At 43.2% G+C, this 26,467-nt stretch overlaps 1 protein-coding gene across 1 annotated transcript in view; it reads left to right on the top strand.

The window, feature by feature from the left end:
• Positions 1-2,936: 2,936 nt before the first annotated feature.
• LOC122541281 (NACHT, LRR and PYD domains-containing protein 3-like) overlaps positions 2,937-26,467 on the top strand; it is a 40,124-nt gene continuing 16,593 nt past the window's right edge. Inside the window, exons 1-3 of the mRNA XM_043677905.1 lie at positions 2,937-4,194; positions 13,997-14,131; positions 14,347-14,433. Coding sequence (XP_043533840.1) covers positions 3,059-4,036 — 978 coding nt within the window. The 5' untranslated portion in view covers positions 2,937-3,058 and the 3' untranslated portion in view covers positions 4,037-4,194; positions 13,997-14,131; positions 14,347-14,433. The remainder of the gene's footprint in view (positions 4,195-13,996; positions 14,132-14,346; positions 14,434-26,467) is intronic.

Genomic DNA, 26,467 nt, shown 5'->3' with positions numbered 1-26,467 from the left:
TATTTATGTAGACAGTGACCTCATAAAGATCAAAGCCAAAGGCTCTGCAATCTCTTCCCTAGCTTCCCAGAGAATCCGAGGATAAATCCAATCAGCCCCAGATGGTTCCAAACTTCTTCTAAACCTGGTGATGGAGAATGGCCCTCAGGCTCAAAGGGTGATGTGGGACGCCTTTGTAAAAATGTGCCTTGGTCACCAAAGTTGGATAAAATACAGAAAGAAATAGTGGAACATGGTACAGTAAAGTCTCACATTATTTAATTTCAGATTGAAGCATTTCATATTTTGCTGTGGTATTACACAGATCTGAATTAATGAAATCTAAATAATTTGAACAGGTTCTGATCCAGTTCATGATATGGATACAGTCCAAAGTTTATCCGAAATACCCAGTCATCTGAAAGGTAATGACCAACATAGAAATCTTAAAGCATTGTATTTAATTTCTGTGAAACAAAATGTTTGGTTTTAACCATTTAGTTGGAATTTTATAATCTGATAATCTAAAGCTCAGAAGCTGGGAAACACAGTTCTCAGTAATTGGATCGTCCTTCAAATCTTAACCATTTTACACAGAATTGATAGTTTCTCCTGTATGCTGTAAATGGGTGGGAGTTGAATTATTTCATCAAATGAACCTGCTGATCACTGTTATGTATGACTTTTAGACAGAGGATTCCAATACCATGTGAACCCCTGTACACACCCGGCTGGATCCCGATACACTTTCAAGCCTAGTCCCATGCTCCTGGCATTTGAGAATAACAACACTTTCAGCTAGACATGTTTGGTTATGTCTTTCTGATAGAGGACAGAGATGTGAAAATAAGTGAATTGAAACAATTCTTTATTCACTCTCCAAGCTTGGTTGTCTCCAGTCTGGCTAGTATCTGCAGCCCATCCCCATTTGCCCAGAAAGTAGGTAAGAGTCAACCACATTGCGTGGGTCACATTCTCATACAGACCAGATTGGGAAAGGATGACAGAATTCCTTCCCTGAAGAACATTACTGAACCAGAGGATTTCTTTTCCAAAAATCAACAATGGATCCGTGGTTGTCATTAGTCTCTTAATTCCAGGTTCTTTATTGAATTTGAATTTCATCATCTGCCCTGGTGGGATTTGAACCCAGGTCCCCAGAACATGAGTTGATTAGATTAGATTAGATCACATTACAGTGTGGAAACAGGCCCTTCGGCCCAACAAGTCCACACCGACACTCCGAAGCATAACCCACCTATACCCCTACATTTACCCCTTACCTAACTCTACGGGCAATTTAGCATGGCCAATTCACCTGACCTGCACATCTTTGGATGATGGGAGGAAACCGGAGCACCCGGAGGAAACCCACGCATACACGGGGAGAACGTGCAAACTCCACACAGTCAGTCGCCTGAGGCGGGAATTGAACCCGGGTCTCTGGCGCTGTGAGGCAGCAGTGCTAACCACTGTGCCACCATGCCGCAGTTGAGTTTCTGGATTAATAGTCTAATGGTAATACCATGAGGTCACTGCCTCCTTGAATTGACATTAGGTTTATGCCATGGAACTGGTCATTTGGCTTAAGTGTTCCTCACATACCCTCTCTCACCTGTATTTCTGTAAGCCTTCCCTTTGGTTCATCAGCTTTCATCTGTGTATTCATCTGACCAATTCCTTTTGTAGTGAGCCCCACATTCTAAATCTCTCTGGGGTAATGATGTTTACCTGGATTACCTTCTGGGATGATTAGTAACCACCTTTATTTCCAAAAGTACCCTGAGCTGCTGCATCACTGCCTGGTTTGGGAATTGCACCGTCTCGGATTATAAGACCCTCCAACGGATAGTGAGGACAGCTGAGAGAATCATCGAGGTCTGTCTCCCCTCCATTACAGACGTTTACACCACACGCAGCATCCGAAAGGCTAAGAGCATGGTGAAAGACTCCATACACTCCTCACTCAAACGCTTCTCCCTCCTGCCATCTGGCAGAAGATACCCGAGCATTCAGTCTCTCACGGCCAGACTGTGCAACTGTTTCTTCCACCAGGCCAACAGGCTCCTTAACACAGTATAAACGAACACTTTCCAATCTGGAATTCTTCAGTACTGCTGCTAGAAAAATATCTATTATGCATCATTCTTCTGTTACACTGTAACTTATGTGATTTACACTTCTCATGCCCTTTATACTGTGTACGAATGTATAGTTTGCGCTGTCCATGCAGCACCCTCGTTCCAGGAAGAACACTGTCTTGGTTTTTACTGTATCTGTTGCATATGGTAGAAATGACAAATAAGAGCTTCTCACTCTCTCTCACCCCATCTCTCCCCTTCTCTCTGTACCCCCCACCTCTCTCTTGCTTTCCCCCCACCCTTGCGCGCTCCCCCCACCCTCGCGCTTAGAATTAGAATTTTTTTCTGAACTATCCTTCACTTTCAAATGACCTTTTCATGAGTTAATGTTAATATCACTGACAATGAGAACCGCTTTCTGTCTGTTCTATTGAAGATGTTCAGCAGAAACACAAGGCGATGCTCCATGTCCAAACTCTATCACTGAGAGTGAACACCATCCTAATAAAGGAGAAGGTGAAGGTTTTCCGGCTGGTCGATCGATACGCTGAGCTAACAGTTATTCCTCCTATTCGAGATCGGACTCTTGTAGAACATGACTGCTGGCGAGAGGCCGAGAACTGAAAAAAATCCGAGCTGATCAATTGTTCTCTAGCAGCTTTTCTCTCAGGAAATCTAAGTCTGGGGGTTCAGCGGCAGTGAGTGGAGTCCCAGGGATTGGAAAAACAACAATGGTACAAAAGTTTGTTTATGACTGGGCCACTGGGAAAATATACCCAGAATTTCAATTTGTTTTCAGTTTTAAATTTCAGGATTTGAATGCTACTAACTGTAGAAGAAACCTGAGGAACCTGATATTGGATCAGTATCCTTAATTTGGGAATGTTCTGGGAGAGCTCTGGAAGAACCCAGAAGGTTTGCTGTTTATATTCGATGGATTGGATGAATTCAAATACAGTATTGATTTTTCTTATCACAGAAATACAGAGCCACAGTTCATGTGCACGGATCCTGAATGCTGCTGTGAAGTGGCTGACATTGTGTACAGTTTAATCCAGCACAAGTTCTGCCCAGGCTGTTCAGTGCTTGTGACCAGCCATCCCACTGCACTCTATTTACTGGAAAAGGCTGAGATCAGTGACTGGGCTGAAATCCTGGGATTTGTTGGGGATGAGCGGAAGGAATATTTCAGCAGGCATTTTGAGGATCAGATGGTGGCAGCAGCTGTTTTCAGACACGTTGAGGAGAACAAGATCCTGTATACCATGTGCTACAACCCTTCGTACTGCTGGATCCTCGGTCTGTCACTGGGTCCATTTTTCACAGAAAAAGACAGGAAACAGGAGCAAGTTCCCAGGACCATCACCCAGCTCTATTCCTACTATATTTATAACATTCTGCAAAACCATGGCCGAGAGATTGAAGATCCCCGTGATGTGTTACTGAAGCTTGGTGAGATGGCCTTCACAGGAGTCTCTGAGAAGAAGATTGTGTTTCAGAATGGAGATTTGAACCAGTACATCCAGCAACCTTCCCAGTTCCTGTCTGGATTCATGATGAAACTTTTGGAGAGAGATGATTCTGCCTACAGTGTAGTTTACACATTCCCACATCTCGCCATCCAAGAGTTTGTAGCTGCACTCTCTCAATTCCTGATTGCACATCCCAAGAACATTCCAAAGCTCCTCCGTGAAGCCCTTAGTAAGAAGGATGGGAGATTTGAAATATTTCTGTGTTTTGTTGCTGGTCTCTCTTCCCCACAGGCAGCGCATCCACTGGAGGATTTTCTGGGACCATTTCTTCATCAAACAACTTGTGAAGTGATCGAGTGGGTAAATAAAACCCTTTTCAGATTGGCTGGAAGTGTAACTTGTCACGCTGGGAAAAGAAACCTTCTGGTGATGTTACATTGTCTATTCAAGTCTCAGAATAAAGCACTGGCTCAGGCCACAGTGGGAATCTGTGGAAACACTTAACTTTAATGAGTTACGACTGACCCCTGTTGACTGTGCAGTCGTCTCTGACATCATTGGGTTCTGTGATTCAATAAAACAGCTTGGACTTGAGGATTCAGTATTCATTGTGAAGGATTCCAGCGGCTGGTATCCATTCTGCACAAATGCCACACCTTGAGGTAACTGTTTGTTCAGTACTTTCATTGTTGATAAACCAATTATTAAGTTGCAAAAGACATAAAGAAATCACCTTTTTCAGTTCCAATAAAGGGGGTAGAGAGAAAAAACTTCAGAAGATAAGAGTATAAAATGCTGAGGTGAAAAATAAGAATGTTGCCTTTGTTGACCAGTTGTTGGTCTGCCGAGTGGACTCTTGTAGAACTTTACTATGACAATACGTTGAGAAGGAAAAATATGGTATTTATTTTGAGAACTAGAACGTAATATATTCAGTATTTTATATCCAAAAAGTGTGGGAAAAATAATTTTAAAAACAATACTAATAATTAAGCTGCACAAGGGAAAATGACTGAAGTGTCTTCAAAAGCAATACACTGGTTCCTTGCAAGGAGTGGGAAGGATTTAAAATTGAGATAATTGCACAAGATGACTTTTTAAAGTCAGTAATTATTTATATGGATCGCAGTTCCGTAAAAGATTTAAACACTCCAAAGCACTAATTGTCCAGCATACTGATAGGGTCTTGCACATATGGGACAGTCTCTGTTAGAAAATCCTATTGTTTAACATTGAGAATTTTAACAGCTTGCTTTCATATGTGAGCATCTGGCAGTGGGGACTGTTGTAACTTCCCTTGAAATGTAACAGTGGCTGCACCTGCAGTAAATACGCAGCCTGTGCAATGGTAAAGAAACCCTACAAACCAAGAAAACAACGAAATTTCAACAATGGCAGCGAATAAAATTTCTTCCTTGTATAAAATTAAAGCAGCAGTTAATATAGTTTCATGATATTATTCATTCCAATTAGTAAGAAGATTTAAAATGATGTGTGGTTGTTAAATATAAGGGATTACTGCTTTATCCCCAAAATTAGCAACACCTAAAATGAGAGCAATTTTCTAAAAGTTTGCAGAGCCAGTTACCAAGCTTCTGGAGATAATCAAGGAATGATACTAATAGGAATGGAAAGAGGGACTAGAATTATTTTTACAGTTCTCTTCTGTCTGGAATAAAGATAGTTTTAGTTTATTTTCTTTATTTTCCTTTTTGGAATTAGGCCATGTTGTCTCCCTCAAATTACCATGTTTGTGAAATTCAATTTGTAAATGACTCAAAAAACTCTCGGATTAAAACAAAAGGCATGTTTTATACAAGCAGGGCACAGGGATGATAGATCACAACAAATGCATTTGCAAGCGCACACACTTGTACACAGACATAAGGAAGCAGGAAGACAAAATGAGAAAAGAAGTTAAAATTATAAATTAGTTTAATCAAAGCTTATTTTTTAATGTGAATTCAGGTCCAGTAATTTGCTGTCAAATTAATGTTTGCAGTTAGCTCATAGTAGCTCTGCTGGGAGATTACACTTGAAGTTGCGGCAGTAAAACTATTTTATGTGGGCTCTCAGTTGACTCTGCAGGTGATAGAAAAGATTCTCACCAGAAATAAAATGTTTGAGAAACCATGAGCAGCTGATGTATACCTTCCCTAATAAAAACTCTAACACTGTTCTGAAACTTCCCTGATACATGCAAACATACAGACACACAGAATTTCAAATAAAATGATGTGGTTGATGGAGGGGAGAAAACCCGAGCAGATAGTACAATAGCCCCTCTCCACTGAGTTATAGAGTCACAGATGTACAGCATGCAAACAAACCCTTCAGTCAAACTCCTCCATGCCAACCAGATATCCTAAATACATTAGTCCCATTTGCCATCATATGGCCCATATCCCTCTAAAGCCAGTATTCCTATACCATACAGATGCCTTTTAAATGTTATAATTGTATCAGCCTCTTCCACTTCCTCTGGCAGCTCATTCTATACACGCACCACCTTCTGTGTGCAAAAGTTGCCTCATAAGTGCTTTTTATATCTTTCCCCTCTCACCCCAAACCTATTCCCTCCAGTTCTGGTCTCTCCCACCCCAGGAAAAATACCTTGTCTATTTCCCCTATCCATGCTGCTCATGACCTTATAAACCTCTATCAGGACACCTGTGACGTTCCAGTGAAAACAGCTCTTATACTTAATGCACTGATCACGAAAGCATACCAAACACCTCTTTCACTATCCTATTCACCTATGACTCCACTTGTAAGGAAATGTGAGCCTACACTCCAAGGTCTCCTCATTCAGCAACAGTCCCATGACCTTATCAGTAAGCATATAAGTCCTTCCTTTCCAAAATGCAGCATCTCACATTTATCTAAATTAAATTCCAGCTGCCACTCCTCGGCCCATTGGCCCACCTGATCAAAATCCCATTGTACTCTAGTAGTCTTCACTATTCACTACTCCTCCAATTTTGGTGTCATATGCAAACTTGCTAACTATATCACCTATGTTCACCAACAAATCATTTATATAAATGATGAAAAGCAATGAACTCAGCACCGATCCTTTAGGCCCACCACTGGCCACAGGTCTCCAGTCTGAAAAGCATCCCTCTACCACCACCTTCTGTCTTCTACCTTTGAGCCAGTTCTGTATCCAAATGGTGAGTTCTCCCTGTATTCCATGAGATCTAACCTTGCTAACCAGTCTCCTATGGGGAACCTTGTTGAATGCCTTACTGAAGTCCATATAGGTCGCATCTACCGTTCTGTCCTCATCAATCCTGTTCGTTTCTTCTTGAAAAAACTCAGTCAAGTTAGTGAGACATGATTTCCCAAGCACAAAGCCATGCTGACTCTCCCTAATCAGTCCAAATACACGTATATCCTGTCCCTCAGGATTCCCTCCAGCAACTTGCCCACCACCAATGTCAGGCTTATCGGTCCACAGTTTCTCTACCACCTTTCTTAAGTACTGGTACCATGTTAGCCAACCTCCAGTCTTCCGGTACCTCACCTGTGGCTATGGATATTTGTACTATCTTAGTGAGAGGCCCAGCAATCACTTCCCACAGAGCTCTGGGATGCGCCTGATCAGGTCCTGGGGTTTTATCCACCTTTGTGTTTTAATCCATCCAGCACCAGCTCCTCTGTAATATGAACATTTTTCAAGATGTCTCTATTAGTTTCCCAATGTTCTCTGCCTTCCATATCCTTCTCCGCAGAAAACACTGATACAAATACTCGTTTAGGATCGCACATCTTTTCTTTTTTGCCCCACCCCCCAAAAAAAAATCTCCTGCAGTTCCACACACAGGCTGCCTTGCTGATCTTTGAGGGCCTGTATTCGCTCCCTAGTTACCCTTTTGTCCTTAATCTATTTGTAAAAAGCCATTGGATTCTCCTTAACCCTATTTGCCAAAACTATCTTATGTCCCTTTTTTTGCCCTCCTGATTTCCCTCTTACGTATACTCCTTCTGCCTTTATACTCTTCTAAGAATTCACTCAATCTATCCTGTCTATGGCTGACATATGCTTCCATTTTTTTCTTAACCAAACCCTCAATGCCTTCCATCATCCAGCATTCGCTATACCTACCAGCCTTTCCTTTCACCGTAACAGGAACATACTTTCTCTGGATTCTCTTAATCTCATTTCTGAAGGCTTCCAATTTTCCAACTGTCTCTTAACTAGTGAACATCTGCCCCCCCATCAGCTTCTGAAAGTTCTTACCTAAGTTCTTACCTAGTCCTCCTCCAATTTAAACTTCAACTTTTATATCTGGCCTATCTCTTTCCATCACTATTTTAAAACTAATAGAGTTATGGTCACTGATCCCAAAGTGCTCCCCCACTGACACTTCAGTCACCTGCCCTGCCTTATTTCCCAAGAGTAGGTCAAGTTTTGCATCTTCTCTAGGAGGTACACCCACATACTAAACCAGAAAATGTTCTTGTATGTACATAACAAATTCCTCTCCATCTAAACCTTTAACACTATGGCAGTCCCAGTCTATATTTGGAAAGTTAAAATCCCCTACCATAACTGCCCTATTATTCTTACAGATAGCTGAAATCTCCTTCTAAATTTGTTTCTCAATTTCCTGCTGACTGTTAGGGGTTCTATAATACAATTCCAATAAGATAATTATCTCTTTCCTGTTCCTCAGTTCCACCCAAATAACTTCCCTGGTCGTATTCTTCGCAATATCCTAAGTACAGAACTAGCTCAAAGGTAGAAGACAGAGGGTGGTGTTGGAGGGTTGCTCTTCAGACTGGAGGCCTGTGACTACAGGAGTGCCACAAGGATCGGTGATGGGTCCTCTACTTTTTGTCATTTACATAAATGATTTGGATGCGAGCATAAGAGGTACAGTAAGTAAGTTTGCAGATGACCCCAAAATTGGAGGTGTCGTGGGCAGTGAAAAAGGTTACCACAGATTAAAACAGGATCTTGACCAGATGGGCCAATGGGCTGAGAAATGGCAGATGGAGTTTAATTCAGATAAATGCGAGGTGCTGCATTTTGGGAAAGCAAATCTTAGCAGGACTTATACACTTAATGGTAAGGTCCTAGGGAGTGTTGCTGAACAAAGAGACCTTGCAGTGCAAGTTCACAGCTCCTTGAAAGTGGAGTCGCAGGTAGATAGGATAGTGAAGAAGACGTTTGGTACGCTTTCCATTATTGGTCAGAGGATTGAGTACAGGAGTTGGGAGGTCATGTTGAGGCTGTACAGGACATTGGTTAGGCCACTGTTGAAATATTGCTTGCAATTCTGGTCTCCTTCCTATCGGAAAGATGTTGTGAAACTTGAAAGGGTTCAGAAAAGACTTACAAGGATGTTGCCAGGGTTGGAGGATTTGAGCGATAGGAGAGCCTGAACAGGCCTTGGACTGTTTTCTCTGGAGCGTTGAAGGCAGAGGGGTGACCTTATAGAGGTTTACAAAAGAGGAGCATGGATAGGATAAATAGATGAGTCCAGAGCTAGAGGACATAGGGTTAGGGTGAGAGGGGAAAGATATAAAAGAGACCATAGGGACAACTTTTTCACGCAGAGGGTGGTACGTGTATGGAATGAGCTGCCTGAGGAAGTGGTGTAGGCTGGTACAATTGCAACATTTAAAAGGCATTTGGATGGGTATATGAATAGGAAGGGTTTGGAGGGATATGGGCTGGGTGCTGGCAGGTGGGACTAGATTGGGTTGGGATATCTGGTCAGCATGGAAGGGTCTGTTTCCATGCTGTGTATCTCTGACTCTACAATAGTAATGTTACTCCTGATCAAAAAAGCCAGTCCCTCTCCTCTCTTGCCTCCCTTTCTCTCCTTCCTGTAGCCTTTGTATCCTGGAACATTAAGCTGTCCATCACTGAGCCACGTTTCTGTAATTGCTATGATATCTCAGTTCCATGTTCCCAGCTGTGCACTGAGGTTAACCACTTCCCACATCAGGCCTCTTGGAGTCATAGTTATAGAGATGTACAGCAGGGCAACAGACCCTTCTGTCCAGCTTGTCCATGCCGACCAGATATCCTAACCTAATCTAGTCCCATTTGGCAGTACCTGGCCCAAACCCTCCAAACTCTTCCTATTCATGTACCCATCCAGATGCCTTTTTAATGCTGAAATTGTGCCAGACTCTACCATTTCCTCTGGCAGCTCATTCCATACATGCACTGCCCTCTGCATGAAAAAGTTGTCCCTTGAGTCCCTTTTATATCTTTTCCCTCTCACCCTAATTCTATGCCCTCTGGTTCTGGGCTCTCCCACCCCAGGATAAATAGACCCTCATAATTTTATAAACCTCTATAAGGTCGCCCTCAGCCTCCAACGCTCCAGGGAAAACAGCCCAAGCCTATTCAGCCTCTCCTTGTGGCTCAAACCCTCCATCCTTGGCAACATCCTTGTAAATCTTTTTTGAACCCTTTCAAGTTTCACAACATCCTTCTGATATGAAGGAGACCAGAATTGCATGCAATGTTCCAAAAGTGGTCTTATCAATGTTCTGTACAGCCGCAACATGATCTCTCAACCTCTGTACTCAGCACTCTGACCAATAAAGGAAAGCATACCAAACGCCTTCTTCACTATCCTATCTACCTGCAACTCTACTTTCAAGGAGCTATGAGCCTGCGCTCCAATTTAATTTATCCATCCCACTTTGAGCCTGCCCTGACTGTTCCCAAATGTACCAGTATCAGTTTGATCTCTTTACACACGATCTCCCACCACCCACTCCCCACCTTACTCATTTAAATCCTCCCGAGCAGCTCTAGCAAATCTCCCTGACCGTGTAATGGTGCTTCCAATTCAGGTGCAATTTATCCTTCTTGTACATGTCACTTCTACCCCAGAAGAGATTCCATTGATCAAAAATGTGAATCCTTCTCCCATACACCAGCTCCTCAGCCACTCATTCATTTGCTCCATCCTCCTATTCCTACCCTCTGTAGCTTGTGGAACCGAGAGTAATCTCGATATAATTACCCTCAAGGACCTACTTTTTAAATTCCTGTCTAACTTTCTGTATTCTCTGCTTAGAATCCAATCCTTTTTCCTTCCTATGTCATTAGTTCCAATGTGTACACAACCTTCTGCTGGTTTCTCTCCCCTTTGAGAATATAGAACATAGAAAAGTACAGCACAGAACAGGCCCTTCGGCCCACGTTGTTGTGCCGAGGATTAACAATAATCTAAAATAAAATAACCTAACCTTCGCTCCCCTCAATTCACTGCTGTCCATGTGCATGTCCAGCAGTCGCTTAAAATGTCCCTAATGACTCTGCTTCCAGCACCACCGCTGGCAACGCATTCCATGTATTCACAACTCTGTGTAAAAAAAAAAATCTACCTCTGACATCTCCTCTATACCTTCCTCCTAAAAGCTTAAAACTATGACCCCTTGTGGCAGTCAGTCCTGCCCTGGAGAAAAGTTTCTGGCTATTGACTGTATCCATGCCTCTCATTACCTTGTAAATCTTGATCAGGTCATCTCTCTTCCTCCTTCTCTCCAGAGAGAAAAGTCTTAGCTTAGTCAAATTCTGTTCATAAGACAAGTCTTCCAGTCCACGCAGCACCGTGGTCAATCTTCTTTGCACCCTCTCCAAAGTCTCTATCTTCCCTATAGTAGGGTGACCAGAAATGGACACAATATTCCAATTGTGATCTCACCAAAGTCTTGTAGAGCTGCAGTGAAACCTTGCGCCTCTTAAACTCGATCCCCCTGTTAATGAAAACCAACACACCATATGCTTTCTTAACAGCCCTGTCCACTTCGATGGCAAATTTGAGGGATCTATGTACTTGCACACCAAGATCCCGCTGTTCCTGCACACTGCCATGAATCCTGTTTTTGATCCTATTCAAGTTCATCCTTCCAAAATACATCACTTTGCATTTATCCAGGTTGAACTCCATTTGCCATTTCTCAGCACCACCAACCTTTTTGTCATTGGCAAATCTGCTAACCCACTCCTCAATCTCCTCATCCAAGTCATTTATAAAAAACTACAAAGAGCAAAGGCCCAAGAGCAAAGCCCTGTGGGATGCCACTCACCACCGACCTCCAGGCAGAATACTTTCCATCTACAACCACACTCTGCCTTCTGTCAGCCAACCAATTCTGAATCCAGATAGCCAAATCTCCGTGTATCCCATACCTCCGGACCTGCAGCCTGCAATAGCCCTCGATACTATCAACAGCACCTCCAACCTTTTTGTCATTGGCAAATCTGCTAACCCACTCCTCAATCTCCTCATCCAAGTAATTTATAAAAAACTATAAAGAACAAAGGCCCAAGAGCAAAGCCCTGTGGGACGCCACTCACTACCGACCTCCAGGCAGAATACTTTCCATCTACAACCACACTCTGCCTTCTGTCAGCCAACCAATTCTGAATCCAGATAGCCAAATCTCCGTGTATCCCATACCTCCGGACTTTATGAATGACCATGGGGAACCTTATCAAATGCTTTGCTGAAGTCCATATACACCATGTCCACTACACTACCTTGGTCAACATGTCTCATCACCACCTCCAAAGAACTCAATAAGATTAGTAAGGCATGACCTGCCCCTCACAAAGCCATGCTGACTGCCTTTAATCACACTATGCTTTTCCAAATAGTCATAATTCCTATCCCTCTGAATTATTTCCAAAATCTTGCTGACCCCAGACGTAAGGCTGACTGGTCTGTAATTGCCAGGGATTTACCTTTCTTGAAGAGAGGAACAATATTCTCCTCCCTCCAATCCTCCAGTACGACTCCCATGGAGAGTGAGGAAGCAAGGATCTTCGCTAACGGCTTCGCAACCTCCTTTCTCACTTTCCGGAGCAACCTAGGATAAATCTGGTCTGGCCCTGGGGACTTATCAATCTTAATGTTTGCCAAACTTCCCAGTACATAAACTTCATCAATTTTGATCTGTTCAAGCCTCTAAGTTCCTCTAAGTTTTCATTTACAATAAGTTCCCTTTCCTTGGTGAAAACTGAAGCAAAAAACTCATTTAGGGCCTCCCCTATCTGCTTAGACTCCATGCACCAGTTCCCTACGCTCTCCCTGACCGGCGCTACCTTCTCCCTGATCATTCTCTCATTCCTCACGTATGAGTAAAATGCTTTTGGATTCTCCCTAATTCTTCCCACTAAGCCTTTTTCGTGGCCCCTAATTGCTCTCCTCAGTCCATTTTGGGCTCCTTTCTAGTAACCTTGTAATCCTGTAGAGCTGTGCTAGACCCTTGCTTCCTCCACCTTACATTAGCTGCCTTCTTCCTTTTGATGGGAAGCTCCTCTATTCTCGGCATCCAACGCTCCTCCATCTTACCCCTTCTTGCTTGTCTCAGAGGAACAAATTTATGCATCACACACAACAACTGCTCCTTAAAACAGTTTCCACATGTCTGTTGTGCCCTTTCTTAGGAACAATTGCTTCCGACCTGTACTTCCCAACTCCTGTCTGATAGCTTCATAATTTCCTTTTCCCAAATTATATATCTTCCCTTGGTAATTGCTACTTTCCCTCTCTGTGAGTATGGTAAATGTGAGGCAGTTGTGGTCACTATCACCAAAAGTGTTCTCCCAGCAAAAGATCTGACACCTGTCCTGGCTCTTTGCCGGGCACCAAATCTAAAATGGCCTCTCCCCTCGTTGGCCTGTCTACATACTGAAGAAGAAATCTTTCTGAAAACATCTGACAAAAATGGCTCCATCCAAACCATCTGCACTAAGGAGGTTCCTGTCAATATTGGGAAAGTTGAAGTCACCCATAACAACAGAATATTCTGCAGCTCCTCCGAGATATTGTTGATCCTGGCACCCAGGGAGGCAAAATATTGTTCTGATTTATTGCGATTGGCTATCGAGTTCACTATCGCTTGGATCCTGACGTACCCTTTGCTACATTCCCCTGAGAGTTCATCACCCCCTATGTTTTCCAGAACAGCATACTTGTTTGAGACTGGGATAGTCACAGGAGAGTCCTGCATTACCTGCCTCCCTCTCCTACCTTTACCCGAGGGAATCCATCTACCTGACTGTATCTGCAGTAATCTCCTTTTCTGCAGTTACCATCCACCACACCCCCAGCTCCTGTAAATTCCTCATTGTCTCTCACTGCCAGTCTAACCAATCCATGGAAGATATGTTCTTAATTACTTGGATTTCAATCGCTCTTTTCTAGGTTCACTTCCTTGCAAGAGGCACTGAAAGAGTGATTCACAAATTAAAAAGTCTCTTATAACTCTTTTATAACTCTTGCAACACCTTACAACAAAAGTTGATGAAAGATAAACTGGTTTCTTCAACTTGCAAGTATTTTCTACTGCAGCGATACACACTCATTCCCCTTCTAGTGATCTGAATATTTACAGCAATTGCATTCACATCCACAAGCTGTTCAGCTCCCCAGGAGCCAATCACCCATTTGTTGACAGACAGGTGCCCTTTGTCATCCACAGTTGATCACACTGCACAAACCAATCAGCTACTTGTTGCCGGCCAAATCTCCTGTTGTACACGCCCTGTGGAACCAGCCTGACTGCAGTGATCATCCTCATTGATTGAACAAAGCAGCTGTGTAAATGCCATTTACAGTGAGTGTTGGTAAATTGTTTACTGCTACAATGCCTTCCATGATATATAGTTTTAACACTGTTGTTTTCCTATTTCAGTCCACAATCAAAAGTACAAAAAAAAGGTCAAAATATCATGCGTTTATACTAACTCAAAGCCACAACTAGCTCCGGTTTGTCATCCTCATGGTGAAATTTCAGTCCATATTAATGCATTTTTCACTCTCTATGTCCAGACTGAGTGGTAATAATCTGGGAGAATCTGAAGTGATATCACTGTGTGCAGCACTGAGGAATTCAGACTGTAAAATAGAGAGACTGGGGTAAGTACCAGAGTGAGACGATGTTTACAATAACTGGATGTCTGACATTGCTCATTATCATCGCCATCAGGAATAGTGTTATCTATAACATTATCTGTAATCTAGTATTAATATCAACAGCGGCAGTGAACATTGATGTGGGGCAGGATGCAAAAAAGACAATATTGTATTTGTTGGTGGGTATAGGAACACCTGATATTGAGATCTGATGCTGTAACATGTTGCAGCTGCATTAAATTACAGTTGAAGACAAGCGAAAGGTGAATCATATTAATTTATGGCCTTTCTGTCTGTAAGAGCCGACTTTTTAAAATTTATGATTAATGATCAACTGTGAAGCGTTAACAGGCTGAATCTTACTTTCTTTTGGTTCAGTGTTAATATGTTTCATACAGGGTTTCTGTCTCTGAGACCTTATGAATTTTCTTGCACTATCATGCCAGCCTCGCATCATGCTTACCTGGCCTGCGCTATAGTGCCCCCTTCATCTGTTGCTAGCCTGATTTCAGCACTTCCTGCTACTGTGTATCCTAGAATGGACAGGCATCTCTGGAAGGTAATTGCACAGCCAGACACGCAGCGCCAGTCCAGAATTGTCCTTTGAGGATCTTGACGTTTGTACCAGACCAAGCGGGATACAGGGCATTTGGTGCCCTGCTTTACAGATAGGCGACTGGAGGTCCTGCTGAATGGGATTGTGCAGAAGAGGGCCCTTCTCTACTACCAGACCCTTTCATCCTGGTCTGAGGATGCCACCTGGGACAGTGTCTGGAGGAATGCCCTGCACTGTGGGGGGATGGTCAGTGACTTTCTCTGCTCTCCACAGTAAACAGCACAATGTAATCCATGCAAACTTGAAAGGGTTCAGAAAAGATTTGCAAGGATATTGCCAGTGTTGAAGGGTTTGAACTATGGGGAGAGGCTGAATGGACTTCGATTATTTTCCCTGGAGCTTTGGAAGCTGAGGGATGATTTTATAGGGGCATGGATAGCGTAATTAGCTAAGGTCTTTTTCCCAGTGTGGGGAAATTCAAAACTTGAGGGCATAGGTTTAAGGTGAGATGGGAAAGATTTAAAAGCGATGGAGAGGGTGGTGCATGTATGGAATGAGTTGCCAGAGGAAGTGGTGAATAGATTACAACATTTAAAAGGCATCTGGATGGGTAGATGAATAGGAAGGGTTTAGTGAGGTATGAGCCAAATGCTGGCAAATGGGACTAGATTTGTTTCGATCTGGTCAGCATGCATGAGTTGAATTGAAGGATCTGTTTCCATGCTCTACATCTCTGACTCTGATGTTCACTGGGGATACCATCATTGATATCCCCACTATCGATATCCTTCGATTGGATTGGATTAGATTAGATTCTCAAAAGTATGGAACCAGGCCCTTCGGTCCAACAAGTCCAGATCGACCCTCTGAAGAGTAACCCACCCATTTGCTGCCGGCCAAACCTCCTGTTGTACATAACTTGTGGGGCCAACCTGTCTGCTTCCACTCATCCTCACTGATTGGACAAAACAGCCGTGTAAACACCACTTATAATGAGCATTAGTAACGTGATGCTTAGTACTGCAGTGCCTTTCATTATTTTTGGTTTTAACACCGTTGTTTTCCTGTTTCCACAGTCAAAACTACAGAAAAGTCATTGATCATGCATTTATACCAACACAGAATCAAAACTATCTCTCTGCTTTCAGCCTTCCAGTGAAATTTCAGTCCATATTAATGCATTTTTCACTCTGTGTTTAGACTGATTGGTAATAAATTAGGAGATTACTGTGTGGGGCTCTGAAGAATCCAGATTGTAAAATAAAGAGGCTGGGCTAAGTATGAGAGTCTGACACTGTTTACAATAATTGGATGTCTGGCATTGTTTATTATCATATTCATCAGGAATAGTGTTAACTATAAAATTATACATAATGGGTATCTGTAATATTATTAATATCAACATTGGCAGTGAAAATGGATGTGGGGCTGGACGCAAAAAAGACAATATCATATTTGTTAGTGGTTATAGGAATACCTGATACTGACATCTAATGTTGTAACATGTTGCATCTGCATGAAATTACAGTTGCAGACAAGGGAAATGAGAATTGCATTAGTTTATGCCCTTTCTGTATATAACAGCTGACTTTTTAATTTATGATTAATGATCAACCGTGAAGAGTTAACAGACTATATCTTTCTTTTTGGCTCAGTGTAAATTTTATCATGTTTCATAGAGAGTTTCTGTCTCTGAGACCTTGAGAATTTTCTTGCACTATCAATCCAATCTTGCCTCATTAATTACCTAGCCTGCCCCCATCGTGCCCCTCTCATCTGTTGCTAGTCTGATTTCACATCCTGCCACTGCCCGTGTATCCCAGAATGTGCGGTGCGTCTTTAGAAGGTAATTGCACACCCAGCTAAGTAGAGTTAGTCCAGAACTACGCTACATTGATCCTGACATTTGTCCCAGACCAAGCGGATACCGGGAATTTGGCACCCTGCTTTACACACAGGCGACTGGAGGTCCTGCTGAATGGGATTGTGCAGAAGAGGGCCCATCTCCTCCACTAGAACTGACAGAGTAGGTTGCAACACCAGACCCTTCCGGCCTGCTCTGAGGATGCCACCTGGGCCAGTGTTGTCTCAGCCATCTGGAGGAATGCCCTGTACTGTAGGAGGAAGGGCGATGCCTTTCTCTGATTGTTACAATACCGTGGTGTTGTAATCAAACCAAACACCCAGAAAAGCTCATCTCACCTTGTAATAAAAGTATGGGTGACAGACAACTCCCAAATTCCACTATTAAAGAAAATAACGTCAGTTTATTCATTAACTCTAAAAATGAATATTAAACAACAACTATTCACAACTCTAAGCCTCCTTTCTCTTTAAGGTTTGTTATCTGCCTCTAACTCTATAACAATATACTGTTCTAGTAAAAGCTCCTGTTAAAATTATATCAACTTACTTTTCAAAACCAGACAGTGGCTGTCGTTACGGTGTCCTTCTTCTCTCAGCTGTAGATCTCCCCGGGTTGTCTTCTGTGTTTTGCTGCAAAGATGTTCATGTGAAAAAAGTACCTTTGAGAGAGAGTGTTTTGCTAGCAGTTACTCTGGTGATGGCAGTTGGTCGCTGTCTCTGGCCAGCTCTCAAAATGCCGGCTTCTTTATACTCCAAACATTGGATCTTCTCATTAGTTCAAGGTTGACAAAAACAATTAATTCAAATTCGGTTGAGTTTTAGCAGCCTGGGCCATAATTTAAACTGGTTAAATTTGAACTGTTGTGAAAACATAGCAACCAAAAGTCAGGGATTTGTTTCACAGCCAAATGTTACATATTTTCAATTTTCTATTACACTCTGAGACTGCTAGTCAGCCACATGACAGGTGCTTGTAAGCTCTCAGTGCAAAACGTGTTTCACCGTCTCTTAAAAGGTACAGTACGCGCCTTCAACCTCATAACACTGATCCACCACGGTAAATTACACAATCCACTCTCTGCTACCTCATACTCACTGTCTCTGCTACTATATACAGCTCACACCCATTCTTGTACTCACTATTGGATGCACCATCTTTCCTCACTCTCTCTCTTACTCACCCAATGCCCTGACATTATTAACCCTGCATAGCCTCTGTGCTGCCTACTAAGAAGACCTCACCACATTTTCCCCAGTATCGTGAGCTGTGCCACTCACTTTCTTTTCCCTTAATCTTTCCTTTTCTCCAATTTCAGGAGAAGATATGGCACAATAAGGCAGAAAGAATCAAGACAGATGAATATTGGCCTGCCCAGTATTCAGCTCCTCACTCCTTATGTGGAGAGGATCTTGACTGTCTGTGACTGTCTGTGTTCCAGCTCCTGGACTGGGATCAGAGGCTGTCCTTGATTCTCCTTTGACTGTGTGCTGTTGACACAAAAATGTCCTTGCTTTACTTCTCTAAACAACAGGGCAACAATCTGTCCTGTTAGCTTGGTGTGTTTTGGCTAAAGGAGCAAAGAGTGAAAGGCAGGGCAAAGCAGGGAAATTGCGAGCATCCGGCTAGCGTGCTGTCACTTGGAGCCTAGGAGGTAGTCTGGTCTGATCCATCAGCTTGGTGCCTGTCACTGAGCACAAAGTGTCTTTGCAGCAGCTTTGCAATGATAATTGCTGGTGCGCCCTGAGATTCAGCTTTAAAGAGCACAAGCAGAATGTTAATGGATCAGAGCTGTGCCATGTTGTTGCAGTTAGTGAGGCTGGCAACAGGGAAAGATTTCACTCCCCAGTAAGAATACGTTCTCCACACCTGGGACATTCCACTATGTAGATGTCAAGATGGGCCTTGCTAGACTTCTCATGTGACTGTCCCACGTTTCTCAATGTGGTCCAAATTGTTCAGGGCCCTATCAGATTCTGTTGTCATGCTGTGACCTTTACTCAGATCTAGTGGAAAAACTAGGTATGTAAAACACTTTTCACTGCATCTTGAAAGCGTACGTGACAATAAATAAATCATTTATTCATCATGTGACGGGTTTTAAGCAAATAATATTTGTGTCACACAAGTACCAGACAATGACGATCTCTAATAAAAGTCAATCTAACCACTACCCTCGAACAACTTGAATGGGCTCAGAAAAGATTTACAAGAATGTTGCCAGGGTTGGAGGGTTTGAGCTACAGGGAGAAGCTGAATAGGCTGGGGCTGCTTTCCCTGGAGTGTCAGAGGCTATGGGGTAACCTTATAGAGGTTTATAAAATCATCAGAGGCATGTATAGGGACCTGGGGTTGGTGAGTCAAAGTGAGAGGGGAAGGACTTCAAAGGGACCTCAGGGGCAACTTTTTCATGTTGTGTGTGGTGCATGTGTGAAACAAGCTGCAAGAGAACATGGTGGAGTCTGGTACAATTACAACACTTAAAAGTTATTTGGATTGGTATAGGAATAGGAAGGGTTTCGAGGGAAATGGGCCAAATAGGAATCTGCGGACAGAAAACCGACAAACGCTGACCAAATATTTAATTACACCAGCAACCATCCCAACACACACAAACAAAGCTGTATCAGAACACTATTCCAATGAGCCACCTCACACTGCAGCACAGACTAACTTCGGAAAACAGAGGAGAACCACCTATACAACGTATTCAAGAAGAACGGATACTCAAAAAATACAGTGCGCAGATTCCTCAAGAACAAACCACGACAAGCAGATCAAACACAGCCAGAAACTCTAACCACCTTACCATATATCAAAGAAGTTTCAGAAATGACAGCCAGACTACTAAGACCCCTCAGAATCCTAGTAGCACACAAACCCACCAACACTCTCAAACAAAAACTAACAAACTTAAAAGACCCAGTACAATCCATGGACAAAACCAACATCGTCTACAAAATTCCATGCAAGGACTGCCACAAACACTACGTAGGACAAACAGGAAGAAAGTTAGCCACCAGGATACACTAACACCAGCGAGCCACAAAAAGACACGATCCCCTCTCCCTTGTAGCCCTACACATGGAAGGAAAAAAACACCATTTTGACTGGGAGAACACCTCTATCCTGGGACAGGCTAAGCAAAGACATGGCAGAGACTTCCTAGAGGCCTGGCACTCCAACCACAACGCCATAAACAAACACACAGATCTAGATACCATCTATCAACCCCTTAGAAAACAAACAGGAAATGACATCACCACAAACCCCAGGAACCCCATCCAGGACAAACATATAAATAGAAAGCAGGAGACAACAACTTCACTTCACTTGGAGGTCACCACTGATGATGTTACCTCACCAGGTAATGAAACGTCTGGATATCAAACCTACAGCTCAGCGAGCAAACCTACACCCTAAACCTCACCTGACCTACAAACCTTGCAAAAATGTAGAGATGGCTGAGGGTTGGAATTAGTGTAAAATTGGCTGCAAAGGTGGTGGAGGGGAAAGCTCAATGCTTTCACTTTGGAAGTGGATATTACTGGAGGTGGCCTGGCTAACAGGAGGTCTTGTTTGAACCCAGTGGGAAGGTAATTAACCCTCTTCAACAGGCAATTAATTGATTTAATAAGCTTTACATTTAAAAAAAAACAGGATGCGTATATACAGCTGAGCATAGAATCTAAGTGTAAGGTCAGTACTGCAATTGACAGAAAAGGAAGGCCTTTTAGAACTGGGATAAGGAGAAACTTCTTCAGCCAGAGAATGGGGAATCTATGGAATTCACAGCCACAGGAGGCTGTCGAGGCCAGGTTATTGAGTATATTTAAGATGGAGATAGCTAAGTTCTTGATTGTCAAGGGATCAAGGCTTACTGTGAGAAAGTGGGAGAATGGGGTTGAGAAACCTATCAGCCATGATCGAATGATGGAGCATACTCGATGGGCTGAATGGCCTAATTTCTGCTCCTGTGTCTTATGGTCTTGCTTTGTGTCAATAAGATCTTCCCTCATTCTTTTGAAATAAAAGAATTAAACTGGTTTGCTCCCCTTGGTGAGTCAACATCTACATCTCTCAAATTAGTCTCATGAACCTCTTTTGATCTGCCTCCAATGCTGATGCCTCATTTCTTAAATACAGGTACAAAACTGTACAGAGCACTGTGTAGAAACTCACTAACACTCTGTATAGTTGTTGTAAGACTTTCCTAATTTAAGCTGCATCTGTCCCCTCACCAGCAATAATGATCAAAATTCAATTTGCCGCCTTAATTACTTGTAGTCTCTCAATCGATCCTTCACCCTTGCAACCTTATTGTGATCGGAACCCATCTATAATGGTATTCCCCATTTAGGGATTACCTCTTTTCCCATTACTTGAGTAACAGTTGTAGGTACACAGTCTCATTTGAATGATGCTTCACCTACATTGTAAATAGGTTGTAATGACCAAACAATAAATCTTTCCCTGGCTCGGTGTCGGATGCTGCGGAATGTTTTTGTCACTGCTCCCATGGTTCCTTTAGCCAGGACCAGTACAACATGAGGACCTTGACTGGCGTTCCCAGGTTATACTGAGCATTCCTGAAGAAGGGCTCATGCCCGAAACGTCGATTCTCCTGCTCCTTGGATGCTGCCTGACCTGCTGCGCTTTTCCAGCAACACATTTTCAGCTCTATACTGAGCATATTACATGCATCAACATAGTGCTTTTGTACATCTCTTCCCATTCCTTGCCATCACAGAATATTGGTCAAGAATGTGTAGCTGGAAAAGCACAGCAGGTCAGGCAACATCGGAGGAGCAGGAGAATCGATGTTTCAGGCATAAACCCTTCATCACCGAATCTTCCCTTCCTCCTCAACATAACTTCCCTCCCATATAATTCTGTGGGATGATGAGGTTATGGTGCTGCCATTTCTCCTCTCGAGAGCAAAGCTGTCGGTGCCTTTTTGCCTTTACATGGTTTTCCAATTTTTTTGCTTCCTCCTTCTTTCATATCCTGCTTAAATCTACTGTTTGAACTTCCTCAGCACACAATTGCTGCTGCTGTCACTTGTCGCTTTGGTCTGTTGAGATTGGTTGCTACGTGCCACATTTACCGGTCAGTTACCGAATTGGATAAAGTCTGTTCACTTCTGATGTGCTATAATCAAACCACTGGTGGCTACAGTGGTGCTTTACTGGCTTTTGATAATTCCTTATTTAATGTTTAATGCTCTAGATGTGTGTCTCCCTAAGTAGTATAAACCCTTTTCCCCACCCCCCACCCCAACCACACCCAAACTACTATACAATCATCTACCACCCAAAGACATACCTGCTATCTGTTTGTCTGTTCTGCATGGCACACGCTAAGAATAATAATCCGTACTCAACATTTCAATTTGGTTTCAAGATATTATTTCTTCTCCCCACCAAACCTGAAGATGTAATGGTTCCTGTCTGTCTCCCTGATGGCACTGGTAACCTCTAGATTTCTTCATGATCAAACAGAAATTATTTCTGATTCTTAATTATTGGTATTGAAACTTAAATGCTTTACCTTCCAAAACAAAAGAACTTAAGATCCTACTTTTTACCTTTTCCTTAAACTGTATTGAACTTGTTGATATTACCTAGTGTCCTCATTATAGTTCCCAAGCGATTAATTGTTCCAATCCAAACTTTATCCTTTACATACTTGGATTATAGAATATAGTATATAAACAGTACAGCACAGCACAGTACTCGCCCTTCAGCCCACAATGTTGTGCCGAGTATTTATCTTAACCTAAGATCATCTTAACCTACACACCCCTCGATTTACTGCCATCCATATGCTTGTCCAGCCGTCACTTAAATGTTCCTGGTGTCTTTACGCTACTACCACCACTGGCATTGCATTCCATGCACTGCGTAAAGAACCTATCTCTCACATCTCCCTGATACTTTCCACCAATCGCCTTAAAATTATGACCCCACGTGACCGCCATTTCTGCCCTGGGGAAAGGTCTCTGGCTATCTACTCAAACTATGCCTCTCATTACCTTGTACACCTCTATCAAGTCACCTCCCTTCCTCCTCCTCTCTAGTGTGAAAAGCCCTAGCTTACTCAACCTCACTTCATAAGACAAGCCCTCCAATCCAGGCAGCTTTCTGGTAAATCTCCTTTGCACCCTCTGTAAAGAAATATTCCAAGTGTGGTCTAACCAGGGTTTTATAGACCTGCAGCAAAATCTCGCGCCTCTTAAATTCAGTCCCCCTGTTAATGAAAGCCAAAACACCATATGCCTTCTTAACACCCAATCAACTTGGGTGGCAACTTTGGGGGACCTGTATAGGTGGATCCCAAGATCCTGCTGTTCCTCCGCATTGACAAGAATCTTGCCTTTAACCCTGCATTCTGCATTCAAATTCGACCTTCCAAAATGAATCCCTTCACAATTATCCAGGTTGAACTCCATCTGCCACTTCTCAGCCCAGCTCTATATCCTGTCATGTTATAGCCTTCAACAGCCCTCGACACTGTCTACAACACCAATGAGCTTTGTGTCATCAGCAAACTTACAAACATACTCTTCCACTTCTTCATTCAAGTTATTTAAAAAAACAACAAAGAGCAGAGGCCCAGAGGCTGCACTTGGTCTTAAGTTGTATAAAATCCAAATTAATATTGTCAGTCAAATTACACTCTGATAAATTATTCCTCGTTCTCATATCAAAGCAGATTGGCTGTTTTTATCAACTGTTCTAATTGAAGACCTGCCATTCTGTCTTATTCACGAGTCTTGGGGAATTTTTATAATCCAATAAAGCATTTTTACAATATTCTTAAAACAGCAATCAAACGTATCTATTTGATTCTAGGCATTGACATCAGTTCATTGATTTATTGTCATGTATTAGATTTTTTTAGATTACTTACAGTGTGGAAACAGGTCCTTCGGCCCAACAAGTCCACACCGGGTGCTCTGGTTTCTTCCCACAATCCAAAGATGTGCAGGTCAGGTGAATTGGCCACGCTAAATTGTCATAGGGCTAGGTGCATTAGTCAGAGGGAAATGGGTCTGGATGGGTTACTCTTTGGAGGGTCGGTATGGACTGGTTGGTCCAATGGGCCTGTTTCCACACTGTAGGAAATCTAATCTAAAGTATTAATTGGTCAAACAAATTTGAATGGTCTAGTAGCATCCTGTTTGCAGTAGCATTGCTCTAACAGAGGTCCTGCAGAGAGAGGAACCTCTTGGGTAGAAGCCTGTCAGTGGGTGGGGAGGTACAGCAGCAGTGTCGGCAAAAGGCCATTATTGAGCAATGAGATATAATGGAGGATAAATGGATCCCAATGGGAACGGTGAATGTTAATATCGATCGACAGTAACAGTCACTGTGGCACTGAATTTCTGCAGCGTGGGTTAATTCCGTGGACCTTCTGGAGATGACTGCGGTAATTTCCAGTTTGTGGCTCTTCACGACATCAGTACTATCTTTAAGAACACCAACCAATACAGGTGCTATGGCACAATTCAGTCAGTTATATTGCAGGCCTCAGGGCCTTCATTAGATTACCACAGGAGCAGGGTGTTTTTTTTTCTACTTATTGACTAGTGGGATGGAGGTGTTGCTGGCTGGACCAGTATTTATTGCGTGTGAGCTGCCACCTTGAACCACTGAGTTCATGTGCTGTAGGTTGAACCACATTTTATTGGGGATGGAGTTCCAGGATTTTCATTCAGCAACACTGCAGGAATTGTGAGATATGTCCAAGTCAGGATGGCAAGTAGCTTGGAGAGGGAATTGCAGGTGGTGGTGTTCCCAAGTATCTGCTATCCTTGTCCTTCTGGATGGAATTGTTCATGGAAGGCACTGTCTAACTACCTTTGGCAAATTTCTGCAGTGTATCTTATCAAAGAACAAAGAAAATTACAGCACAGGAACAGGCCCTTCGGCCCTCCATGCCTGCGCCGATCCAGATCCTCCCTTTGAACTTGTTGCCTATTTCTTAAGGGTCTGTATCCCTTTACTCCCTGCCCATTCATGTATCTGTCTAGATACATTTTAAATGATGCTATCCTGCCCACCGCTATCACATCTGCTGGCAGTGCATTCCAGGCACCCACCAACCTGTGTAAAGAACTTTCCCCCTAAATGTTTCCCCTCTCACTTTGAACTCATGACCCTTAGTAATTGAGTCTGCCACGCAGGGAAAAAGCTTCTTGCTGTCCACCCTGTCTATACCTCACATGACTTTGTAGATCTCAATCAGGTCCTCCCTCAACCTCTGTTTTTCTAATGAAAATAATCCTTATCTACTCAACCCCTCTTCATAGCTAGCATCCTCCATACCAGGCAACATCCTACTGAACCTCCTCTGCACCCTCTCCAAAGCATCCACATCCTTTTAGTAACGTGGTGACCAGAACTGTATGCAGTATTCCAAATGTGGCCGAACCAAAGTCTTATACAACTATAACATGACCTGCTAACCCTTGTACTCAATACCCTGTCCGATGAAGGAAAGCATGCCGTAAGCTGCCTTGTCCACTCTATTGGCCTGCGTTGCCACCTGTAGGTTACAATGGGCCTGAACACCAAGATCTCTCTGCTCATCAATTTTTCCCATGTCTTTTCCTTTTACTGTATAGATCGCTCTTGACTTGGATATTCAGATCACCTCAGATTTGTCCGGATTGAACTCCATCTGCTATTTCTCTGCCCAATTCTCCAATCTATATTCTGCTGTATTCTCGGAGAGTCCCCTTCGCTATCTGCTACTCCACCAATCTTAGTGTCAGCTACAAACTTGCTAATCAGACCACCTATATCTTCCTCCAGATCATTTACATATATTGCAAACAACGGTGGTCCCAGGATAGATCCCTGTGGAACACCACTGGTCACAGCTCTCCCTTCCCTCAGCAATGAAATTTGTCACTTCCTCAAAGAATTTAGATTACATTACAGTGTGGAAACAGGCCCTCCAGACCAACAAGTCCACACCGACCCGCTGAAGCGCAACCCACCCATACCCCTACATTTACCCCTTACCTAACACTACGGGCAATTTAGCATGGCCAATTCACCTGACCTGCACATCTTTGGACTGAAGGAGGAAATCGGAGAACCCGGAGGAAACCCACGCAGACACGGGGAGAATGTGCAAACTCCACACAGCCAGTCACCTGAGGCGGGAACTGAACCCGGGTCTCTGGCACAGTGAGGCAGCTAACCACTGTGCCACCGTGCCGCCCACTCACTCTCTCTCATCTAGCTGCCTGCCTCTCTCTCGTCTAACTGCCTGCCTCTCTCTGTCTATGTCTCTCTCTCTCCCTCTCTGTCTCCACCTGTGTGCCACTCTTCAACTCTCTCTCAATCTCTCTGAATTTCTGTCACACTCTCTCTCTGCCTGCTACTCTCACTCACACTCTGTCTCCCTAATTGCCTGTCTCCCTATCTCTTTTGCTCTATGTGCCTACCTCTCTCTCTTTCTCTCTGTCTACCTGCCTGCATCTCTCTGTCTCTCTTTTTCCCTACCTTTGTGCCATTCCCTCTCTCTGACCATCTGTCTGCCACTATCACTCTCTCTCTCTCTCTCCCCAGCCTGCCCCTCTTTCTCTTTCTCCTCCTTATATC

The sequence above is a fragment of the Chiloscyllium plagiosum genome, chromosome 37 (assembly GCF_004010195.1).
Source record: "Chiloscyllium plagiosum isolate BGI_BamShark_2017 chromosome 37, ASM401019v2, whole genome shotgun sequence".
Lineage (NCBI taxonomy): Eukaryota > Metazoa > Chordata > Chondrichthyes > Orectolobiformes > Hemiscylliidae > Chiloscyllium > Chiloscyllium plagiosum.
The sequence above is the reverse complement of the archived record's forward strand: the minus strand, read 5'-3'. Positions and strand labels throughout refer to the sequence as shown.